Source organism: Nerophis lumbriciformis, linkage group LG17 (genome assembly GCF_033978685.3).
Source record: "Nerophis lumbriciformis linkage group LG17, RoL_Nlum_v2.1, whole genome shotgun sequence".
Lineage (NCBI taxonomy): Eukaryota > Metazoa > Chordata > Actinopteri > Syngnathiformes > Syngnathidae > Nerophis > Nerophis lumbriciformis.
Genome location: NC_084564.2, coordinates 4,704,639 through 4,716,228, shown reverse-complemented (window position 1 = coordinate 4,716,228; position 11,590 = coordinate 4,704,639). Strand labels below are relative to the sequence as shown.

The 11,590-nt window shown below is 46.5% G+C and overlaps 1 protein-coding gene across 1 annotated transcript; it reads left to right on the top strand.

Annotated features, from left to right (window-relative positions):
* Nucleotides 1–8,470, top strand: LOC133614898 (uncharacterized). The gene is made up of 6 exons (XM_061973261.2): nucleotides 1–407; nucleotides 1,555–1,701; nucleotides 1,782–1,907; nucleotides 1,967–3,830; nucleotides 3,954–4,191; nucleotides 5,425–8,470. Exons 3-6 carry the CDS (start codon nucleotides 1,788–1,790, stop codon nucleotides 8,468–8,470), a joined length of 5,268 nt encoding a protein of 1,755 aa, XP_061829245.1. The 5' UTR covers nucleotides 1–407; nucleotides 1,555–1,701; nucleotides 1,782–1,787.
* The last annotated feature ends 3,120 nt before the right edge of the window (nucleotides 8,471–11,590 follow it).

Sequence of the window (11,590 nt, the reverse complement as noted above, 5' to 3'; positions counted from 1 at the left end):
AAAGATAATTACTGTAATTTTACATGAATTTGAAAGTAATTTAAGAAAACAGAAAATGCTATGTATAATTAATTTGGTATTTTTCTGTAAAAAAAATAGAAATATACATAGTTTGTCATTACTGGCATATTACTTAAAATAACAGGCGGATTGTTTATTTACAGATAATGTCTTCAATTCTAGTTTTATAAACTATTTTTAAAAAAATACAGTAGAATTTTAGAGTAAATTAACCATAAAAATAGGATTTTTTTTTACAGTGTAGGATCCCTCAGGTGTTTGGTCTCTCCTCTCCAACATTGCCCCCAGCTTTATCATAGGTCACAGGGCCGTGGTGCCTTCTAACCATCTTCTTTCTCCACCCGTTTCTCTTCCTCATCTTGCGGCGCCTCCTTCCAGCCTTGAAGGTAAGAACCTAGTACTTTGCAATTAGTACCGTATTTTCCGCACCATAAGGCGCCCTGGGTTATAAGCCGCACCTTCAATGAACGGCATATTTCAAAACTTTGTCCACCTATAAGCCGCCCGGTGTTGTAAGCCGCATCTAACTGCGCTAAAGGAATGTCAAAAAAACAGTCAGATAGGTCAGTCAAACTTTAATAATATATTAAAAACCAGCGTGATGTGGGCGCGCATGGAGTCGTATATCAACATGGACGGAGCTGCGTGAAAAAAGCCACCCGGCCTCTTCGCGTAAACTTACCTTAACCACTCGCTCATCTTTTCTTCATCCATCCATCCCTTCGAGTTAGCTTTTATGATGACGCCGGCTGGAAAGGTCTCTTTTGGCAAGGTCTTCCTTTTGAATATCACCATGGGTGGAAGTTTCTGGCCATTAGCATGGCAAGCTAGAACCACAGTGAAGGATGACTTCTCATTCCCTGTGGTGCGAATATTCACCGTACGTGCTCCCGTTGTATCCACAGTGCGGTTCACAGGAATATCAAAAGTCAGTGGAACCTCGTCCATGTTGATAATGTTCTCTGGCCGGATCTTTTTTTCAGCTATCTTGTTTTTACAATATGCACGGAAAGTAGCCAGCTTTTCTTGAAAGTCTTTAGGCAGTTGCTGTGAAATAGTAGTCCGTGTGCGGATGGAGAGATTGCGTCTTTTCATGAACCGGAAACCTGTCGCTTAGTAGGAGCCATTTTGTGGTCTTTACAGATGTAAACACACAAAGGAAATGAAACGTAATATCCGCGCGCTTCTTCTTCTTCTTCTACGCGGGCGGGTGGTTGCTTACAGTAGAAGAAGAAGCGCTTCCTGTTCTATGGGGGCGGGTGCTTACCTTGGCGGTTGCTTGCGTAGAAGAAGAAGCGCTTCCTGTTCTACCGGGAAAAAAGATGGCGGCTGTTTACCGTAGTTGCGAGACCGAAACTTTATGAAAATGAATCTTAATATTAATCCATATATAAAGCGCACCGGGTTATAAGCCGCACTGTCAGCTTTTGAGTAAATTTGTGGTTTTTAGGTGCGGCTAATAGTGCGGAAAATACGGTAGTACAACTCAAGCAGCGTCGAAAGCAGGGCTACAAATCAGTGATGTGTTTGCAGCAAGCGGACAGCGAGGGGACACTGAACGGGGCCGACAGCTTGGGCTCGGCAGGGGGCAGCAGTACGCTCGCGTCCTCCGTCATCGAAGTGCAGTCTGAGCAGCACCACGAGCAGGAAGACGAGAAGGATGTAACAAAAAACTTAGAAGTAATATGAAACTAGTTGAAGTCCTGATAAAACTGATAATCATTAATTATAACATTAATTTTATTGTTTATAATGTTCAGTTTGGTATGGAGGAAGATGACGACGAGGAGTTAGCCGCCCTCTGTGCTCCTCCTGCTTTGTCCATCACAGAGGAGATCCTGGAGTTCATCAACCAGAGCCGAGCGAGGGAGGAACTGGTCTCAAAGGTGAAGGACGACGTGAAGGAACTCCAATACACAGTTCCAACTCTTTATTTTCTCTTCAGGAGCAGGTTCTGGACCAGGTTCCTGAGAACCAACCTACAACTCGTGAGAGGAATTTCACCTGCCCGTTGCCTCCAGTGGCCTGCAGCCCAGAGCAGATGTTCACAATGCAACCCCATCAGGAGGACGACACAAGCGTTGTAAAGCAGCTTACTGGCTCTGAAAATGGACTTGAAAGAGAAAGTGCTACCACGGTCTATGAAGAAGAGGAACAAGAAGTGGCTCCAGAGGCCGAGGTGGAAAGCGAGATAGATCTTAAGGCAATGACAGAACAAAGCCAACACGGGAACACAGTCCCTACACCAATGCCTTCTTCCCCGGCACAGTTGTATTCTTCCGTACCAACCGTGGAGGACAGCAAGGCAAGCGATCACTCCCAGCAGGAGGAGACCGTCGACTGCTGCACAAACTCAGAAGAGTATCATCAGCCCACAAAAAGCCATAAAGCAAAAAGAGCCTCTGCTCTTTCCAACCGTGACAAGAGGATCATTGAGAAAATCAGGAGCTACTACGAGGCCGCTGCTGAGTTGGAGGAGGATGAATCAGGTGAAGAAGCCAGAGAAGGAGAAGGCGAGTTGTCTTCCAGGAGGAACAGTTTCTCGCAGATCCCCATGGGGCTAGTGAAAAAATCAGTGTCACAGTTTGATCTTAGTGGTCGCCAACAAGGGGACGAGAAGCAGACAACTGAACCAACCCAAACAGAAACTGGCCGTGAAGTAGCGCCTTCTACCTCTCTCCAACCTCTAGACAATACTGAGGATCAGGAGGCACTCGCTGATACACCCTTAATCGTCATGGATGTGAAAGATGAAGAAAAAAACCTTGCTAACAAGTTACCAACTTCCATCCAGTTGGAAGAAAACGAGACTCAAAATGAGTCGATCACCGTCAAGCCTGCTGAAACTGGGAAAGAGATTGAGGAGGATAATGGAATCATCTGCAAAGAACAGTCAGATGAAGAACTAAATGAGGGAGAAGAGAGCAGTAAAGATGAAAGTTTACAGCAAGAAGATGTAGGTCTAAACACAGAGAACAGTGAAATAAGTGTGAGGGTGCCTTTGGAGCACATAGCTATGACTGAGTCCGAATATAACCTAAAAGAACCTATTGAACCACCGGGAAGTTTGAAAGAATCCTCTAGACCTCTTTCAGAAACCCCATCATGTGAAAAATCTGCATCCACTTCGACTAGAACCAAGACAAGTAAAAACCTTGAAGAACTTCCCAGTCAAATTCTAGTTGGACGAGGTTCCCGGCCGTCCAAGGTAGTCACCACGAACCGGGCCTTGTTTGAGGGCAAGTTATCAGACATCACAGGAATTGGGTTATTTGAGGCTAACCCTGTAGCAGACCCCTCGCTGATGGAGAACTCTGAGCGTATCCTCAGCAAAGTCCAAACATTGGCCCGCATGTACAGTGCCAAAGCCAGCACCATGAAGGTTCCATTGCATCAAAAACGGGCCATTTTTGTTCGGAACAAAATTGGAGATTTGACTGAACTATCTGGTGTTTCGACTCAGACCAAAAGCCAAGCTCCGTGGGATTTTCACAATAAATGTAAAACGCAAATGAATAAACAGCCAAAGTTTGACCAAATAAGTCCTAGACCGACTGATGCTGAGCCCAAAAACAAATCGGACACCAAAACCGAAGCACAAAGACTCTTACAGACCAAAGTTCAGAGTGATATCATCACATATCAGACATCACCATCCGATCATCAGACTGGGAACAATTCACAAGTCCTTGCTGGAGTACAGAATTACACCAAACCTAACAGCAACAAGCAGAACCATATCGTGACACAGGAGGAAAAAAGGAGTGTGGAGGAGAATATTAGCACACAAGCACAGAACAAAAGTAATGGTGAGTAATATTTTTAAAGTAGTTTTACCTTAGATCACATCTTTGTAGATCTTCACTTTGTCAGTTCCTTGTTGACCGGTTGTGATGCTTTACTTACATTTGTTTGTTGATGTTCTCTTGCAGAGGTCCAGGAGAAGGTGGTGCCCAATGACCAACTTGTGTTTCTCAAAGACCAGCAAAACACAACAAATGAATTCATCCTGTACCGGCCCAGGGATTTCATCTCAGCTCTGAACAAAGACCAAGACCAACGTATGGAGCGTAGACATTCTGAGACATCGATCACACCAGACAAAATGCCACCTATTTCCCCAAGAATTTCTTCATCCAGTGTCAACCAGGCCACCAGTAACACCGTCAGGTAAATGTTATATTCTTTTTAACAGTCATTAGTTTGATGGATTTATTACCGTATTTTCCGCACCATAAGGCGCCCTGGGTTATAAGCCGCGCCTTCAATGAACGGCATATTTCAAAACTTTGTCCACCTATAAGCCGCCCCGTGTTGTAAGCCGCATCTAACTGCGCTAAAGGAATGTCAAAAAAACAGTCAAATAGGTCAGTCAAACTTTAATAATATATTAAAAACCAGCGTGATGTGGGCGCGCATGGAGTCGTATATCAACATGGACGGAGCTGCGTGAAAAAAGCCACCCGGCCTCTTCGCGTAAACTTACCTTAACCACTCGCTCATCTTTTCTTCATCCATCCCTTCGAGTTAGCTTTTATGATGACGCCGGCTGGAAAGGTCTCTTTTGGCAAGGTCTTCCTTTTGAATATCACCATGGGTGGAAGTTTCTGGCCATTAGCATGGCAAGCTAGAACCACAGTGAAGGATGACTTCTCATTCCCTGTGGTGCGAATATTCACCGTACGTGCTCCCGTTGTATCCACAGTGCGGTTCACAGGAATATCAAAAGTCAGTGGAACCTCGTCCATGTTGATAATGTTCTCTGGCCGGATCTTTTTTTCAGCTATCTTGTTTTTACAATATGCACGGAAAGTAGCCAGCTTTTCTTGAAAGTCTTTAGGCAGTTGCTGTGAAATAGTAATCCGTGTGCGGATGGAGAGATTGCGTCTTTTCATGAACCGGATCCCTGTCGCTTAGTAGGAGCCATTTTGTGGTCTTTACAGATGTAAACACACAAAGGAAATGAAACGTACGGTAATATCCGCGCGCTTTTTCTTCTTCTACGCGGGCGGGTGGTTGCTTACAGTAGAAGAAGAAGCGCTTCCTGTTCTATGGGGGCGGGTGCTTACCTTGGCGGTTGCTTGCGTAGAAGAAGAAGCACTTCCTCTTCTACGGGGAAAAAAGATGGCGGCTGTTTACCATAGTTGCGAGACCGAAACTTTATGAAAATGAATCTTAATATTAATCCATATATAAAGCGCACCGGGTTAAAAGCCGCACTGTCAGCTTTTGAGTAAATTTGTGGTTTTTAGGTGCGGCTAATAGTGCGGAAAATACGGTAAAAATGACATTGTACTGTCAATATATACGGTTATAGTAATTATAGTATTTGATCTAATCGCCTTGTCTTATCTAGTGTCTGCCTTGTGTCCTAATTTTGGGCTATTTTCCTCGTCTCTGTAGGTCAGAGCCGAGCGGAAGAACCAATGTTTACACAGAAGACTGTCAATCTGTTTACAGCATTGGTCATGACCACTCTAGTCTGTCTGCTCACTTAGCAGATGGAAGTATATCCAAAGACGCAGCTGCTCAGTATGAGTATAAACAGGATTTACCAGCTCAGAAAGAAAACCATGTTCCAGCATTCCAGATCCCTCCAAAGTATAGTGAGAGCACAACGCAACCAAGCCAAGACATACACAATGTTGGCACAGAGTCCGAGTACTTTGTCTGCACTGGACGCAGGGACGGAGAGTCAAGCCCACCAGAGTTATCATCAACATCTCAATGCCACACTTTAGTTTCGCAAGAGCCCAAACAGCCTGCAGGGGATCCTCCTAAAGATTCTGTAAACATGCTAGAAGGAGGATTTGGAGTTCTCTCTGTCTCTGGGCCCTCAAGCAAACAACATCTCAAAGCGATTAGTAAGACCCAGTGTGATTTAAAGAATTCATCACATACATTTACATCTTCCCCAGAGCTCAACATTTCTAGACCAGCATTCCTGAGACATCCAGGGGGACCCAGGGGTCCAAGTCCAGTGCCGTTACTGGAATCAAATGCTTCCCGACCACAACCTCCAACAATGCTGTTTGATTATGGTGAAGTTCTCTTCCCAGACTTGACCTGGAAACCAGACTACAAGTGTCCAGGATCGCGCATGTCAACTCCCGCCACACAATGCTGCTCTCCTTCCCAGGCCTTATCAGATGTGTGTGAGACATCAAAACCAACCAAAGCCACACCAGACCAGGACACATATGTCATCAGGCCAAGCCTCAAACTCACATCACCTTCTCCCCTCTCACCAACCTCCTTCCCTGCCAGAGCACCGACTTGTTCCTCACCTTTCAGGGCTATTCCATTATCTTCTCCCACCCTGTGTAACGAAAGCTTTGTTCCTTCGTATACTGTTTCACAAACTCCCACCTCTTTCCCTGCCCTTCAATCTTCTGGAAAGAGCTTTTCCAAGCGAACTACTCCTGCCTCCTCTCTGACACCGTCCTCTGCTTTCAGTGGGAGATCTTCTTCCATGGAAGCAGGACCTTCTTCCTCCTCTACAATCTCCTCCTCCCTCCACTCTCCGCCTTGCTCCTCTCCCGTTTTGTCTTCCTCCACATTCACAAGATCTTTAGCTGCCTCCTGTATCAGTCAGTCCATTAGTCAAAGTTTGGCAAAAAAAACCAGTGTCAGACAGCAAGTCCAAACTTCAAGCACACGAAATCCCTCCTCCTCACCATCTTCTCACCTACCACGGTGCTCCCCATCGCCTCGGCTCCCTCCTAGCCGGGAAGGTTGCACCACACCAGCGTATTCCCATTTGGGGTGCACGATAGATGAGAATCAACATCCACGCTATCTTCCATCTTCTCTGCGCTCCACCTGTCGTTCTCCATCATCTGCTCCCTCACCTATTCACTCTCTCGCTAAAAGCGCTTCTTCTTTTCCACATAGTAGACAGGGTCATCAGACATCTTTGTCACCCACCTATGCTCCATTTCATCAGTCCCTCAACCACCAAATGGACGCATCACAGAATGTCAACAACAGCTTGCCTGCTTTCAATACGACACACTTCAACAATACAAGCGCTATTTATGATCTTAGCAACCGGCATTGGTCAGCCAGTCCACAGAAGATGCAGTTAGGTAATGGCAGCACCAGTAACACCGCTGCGCAACAAACCAATGATAATTTGTCGTTTGGGTCGCACAACCGCGTAGCACGTCCTTTTTCTGCATCCGAGCCAAACTCAAGGGTCCAATCTCCATCCCAATGTGTGAGCCCTGCTTCGTTTAATGGCCTCTGCTCCCCTCCTCCTCCACACAATTACTCCTCCCACATGGCAAACAGGCCTCCCCATCCCAGAGGTTCACGGATGGGAGGTGCGAGTTATCATAATCCATTAGGTCTAACTTTGGAGATTCCTGAGATCTCCACAGCAAGTCAGACTTCCCCACAATTCAGCCCTCAAATCCTCTCCCCGCCTCCTATCGGTGTGTCGGTTTGGACTCGTGATGTCGCAGTGCCCCAACCCCGAAATCCACGAATCACCTCACCTTCTCTGTCCTTTTCCTGTTCAGGCCAACAAAGCCCGGCAAATGCCTACTTCCCCACTTCCCATTCTCCTTCTGCCCCTCTGCACAATTTAACAAGAGCTGCATCACCCCCTGGCCCCTTTGCATTCCCCAAAAAGCCCCATACCCTACAAAGGTCTCTCTCCAATCTGTCAGACAGATCCACTAGCCCAACGCAGAGTAGACATGGCGGACTGCGAAGTCATAGGTCTCTCGGCTTTACCGGTAATTACCAAGATTCTTTCGACCAGCAGTCTGGTCTAACCAGTCCAAGGAGTGCACGGTCATCCTATGACAGTTCACCATCTGGCTTCAGCCCTCGAGAAGAACTTCAGTCTCCAGTTTCACCCAGAAGGTTTATCCCCTCAGGGGGAAACCTTGGTAGGCAGCATTTCACCAGTGAACCTTGGCTGGATGGACAGATGCTTTGTAACAAGTATATTGGAAGTAGTTCCTGCACTTCTTCTCGAACCTCATTTTCTCAGTCCCTCGACTGCTCTTTGGCTGTACCAGTCAGTCAAGATCCAGAGGTGGAAGAGGGGAATTGTCGGAGCCAGCTGATTTATGCCTATGTCGGTGGACCTCCGCAAGACCCAAACTTCTACGTTTCCTCACCTCCAGCTGCCCACCACCAATCCCAACTCAAAGCACCTCATCAGGTCCCAGTAGCCAACGTAGGCGCTTCTTTACAGCCAATAGCTTCATCTCCGACCAAAGTGTCCAGCCTGAAGACGAGCTACGCCACAACAGTCAACCTCCAGATTGCAGGGAGTGGTCGAATAACATCCTTCAGCACCGCCCACGTGAGTGTGAGCCAACCCTCGCAGGTTGGATCAGGATCTGGAGAACTTCAGATAGGAAGACGAGTCAGCATTAATGGACTGTCACACACGTCTTCTCCTCTTCCTCAGAACTGTAGCCAGCAATTATGAAGAGACTTTCTGTCCACCATCTGTTGATGAGGCCAAAGTAAACGTTGGCCAGATTGGAACAGTGAAATGTTTGAGGGCTTGCCAAGACCCAAAAGCCGTGTCCATTCTAGTCGACAATGAGTCAGGTGAAACATCCTCTTCATTGTGGACAATGCAGAGACTCTGTTCACGTAAAAAAAGCACACAAACATTGAATGTTTTTGGAGTAGATGTGGGCATCTAAGGGGTGGAGGGTTTACTCCTAGTTCAGGGGTCGGCAACCTTTACCCCTCAAAGAGCCATTTTGACCCGTTTCACAATTTCAAGAAAACAATGGGGGCCACAAAAGTCTTTTGAAATTTAAAATGAAATAACACGGGATACAAAGCGACGACAGGTTGTAAAGGACGCTAACTCTTGTTATCCTGATGAAAATCGGAGAATGGTTACCCCGGGAGAATTTCGGGAGAGGCTCTGAAATTCGGAAGTCTCCCGCATCAGAGTGATCAAAGAGCCGCATGCGGCTCCAGAGCCGACCCCTGTCCTAGTTTGATGTCCAGTTATTATATAGAATGAAAACCATTTTTTCTTCGATCTTTAAGTCTTTGATGTCAGATACAGTGAAGGTCCAACAGATGCATTGAATTTGTGTAACATTATTATTATTATTATTATTATTATTATTATTGTTTTGTTTTATTCCATAAAGAAAACACTTTTTGGGGCTTCTGGGTTGTGAATTAATTAACCGATTGTATTCCGGTTATTTTGTTGTTTTATTTATGAATGGCACTTAATAACTTTCAAGTCAAGTTGATGATTTGCACAATGTGCTCAGCTCTTTGGTGCGTACGTAAGCCGCGTTGTTTGTGTTGGAAATGACGCGTCTGGAAAGTTCAGACCAGGTCATGTGTTTGCAACAGCAGAATGACTAAAATGATTTATTTTACAACATTTATTCCCCGATTACTGTACAAGCTTAAGGCTGGTCCGAGCCGTGTGCAAGAATTCCCTCGGTGCTAAAAAGCCAGTGTTGTTCAGGTTTTAGGTAAGTCAGTTGTGAGTGAAAGAAAGGAATGGTAAACACATTTAAAGGAATGGCGACACATTTCTTCCGTTTTATGGCCGTCGTTGAGAAAAGAGCATGTGTGTGCAAGTACCGACAAGGATTGATAGGATCTAATTGCCCTGCCAAGTATGTGGATAACCGGGGTAGACAAGACCTGCAGCAGTGATGCATTCACTTTTTGGATGTCAAAATATTACCTGGAATCTGATTGCATGTTGGCACACTGAGACGATGTCATGTTCAAAACGAAAAAAGGGAAAGACTGATGTGACAATGTGAGTAAGTCCGCCAGATGTACGACCAATAAAGGTGTGCTGTGCAAAACACAAACGCAGTGTCTCGGCATCTTTATCTACTCCAAGACTCTTTTAAAAGCCGTGATTTTTCCACCAAAGGGTCCGTTTCAATCCGGTTCAGTTCACCGCACTTCCAGTGATTAGATCCTGAGCGGGCTTAGAGTGAGTAGACCAGGTGCTATTCCGCCGGCGGCCGTGAGCCAAGGACATCAATACTAGAATTTGGGAGCGGCCAACATTTGATTCCTAAAAACATTAAGCAATGTTGTTTAAAGGATCTTTGATTCGCTTCTTTGCGGTAAGTCCCTAAAAAGACTGCAGAGCTGCCATATCCTCCTGAGGACCGGCGTCCTCTGCAGTCCACATTTGTTTGCTTCTCAGGAGTTTTTTTTTTGCTGCGTTCCATTTACCTGGAAAGTTGGAGCTGGGATTGACGTCACAAGTATTCCAGTTACGATGTCGGAAATCAAGACGACTACATCCTTTAAAACTATTTTTGCGCTTGACTTGTCTGAATGCAAACAACTTCATCCATCCATCCATCTTCTTCCGCCTATCCGAGGTCAGGGAGAGGAAAGCCCAGACTTTCCTCTCCCCAGCCACTTCGTCCAGTTCCTCTCGGGGGATCTCGAGGCCAGCGTTCCCAGGCCTTCCGGGAGACATAGTCTTCCCAACGTGTCCTGGGTCTTCCCCGTGGCCTCCTACCGGTCGGACGTGCCCTAAACACCTCCCGAGGGAGGCGTTCGGGTGGCATCCTGACCAGATGCCCAAACCACCTCATCTGGCTCCTCTCCATGTGGAGGAGCAGTGGCTTTACTTTGAGCTCCCCCCGGATGACAGAGCTTCTCACCCTATCTCTAAGGGAGAGCCCCGCCACCCGGCGGAGGAAACTCATTTCGGCCGCCTGTACCCGTGATCTTGTCCTTTCGGTCATAACCCAAAGCTCATGACCATAGGTGAGGATGGGAACGTAGATCGACCGGTAAATTGAGAGCTTTGCCTTCCGGCTCAGCTCCTTCTTCACCACAACGGATCGATACAGCGTCCGCATTACTGAAGATGCCGCACCAATCCGCCTATCGATCTCACCATCCACTTTTCCCTCACTCGTGAACAAGACTCCGAGGTACTTGAACTCCTCCACTTGGGGCAGGGTCTCCTCCCCAACAAATATTTATATATTTTTTTTTTTTTGCAACCTTCAAACATGGTGGATGAAGAGTAAACACACAAGCTATTGCGAGCGACGTACAGTGTATATACCACATGAAATAAATGTAGTGACGTTCCCATATTTAAACGCACAGCAATATGATGTGTCTGATTTAGTACGACAAAAACCAATCAGAAGTGCTAATGACAAATATTATAGAAGCGTATATCATTGTTTATGTGGTGGGCTCTCCTATTTCTGGGGCTGAGGTTGCCGAGGTAGTTAAAAAGCTCCTCGGTGGCAAGGCCCCGGGGGTGGATGAGATCCGCCCGGAGTTCCTTAAGGCTCTGGATGTTGTGGGGCTGTCTTGGTTGACAGACTCTGCAACATCGCGTGGACATCGGGGGCGGTGCCTCTGGATTGGCAGACCGGGGTGGTGGTTCCTCTCTTTAAGAAGGGGAACCGGAGGGTGTGTTCTAACTATCGTGGGATCACACTCCTCAGCCTTCCCGGTAAGGTCTATTCAGGTGTACTGGAGAGGAGGCTACGCCGGATAGTCGAACCTCGGATTCAGGAGGAACAGTGTGGTTAAGTCCTGGTCGTGGAACTGTGGACCAGCTCTA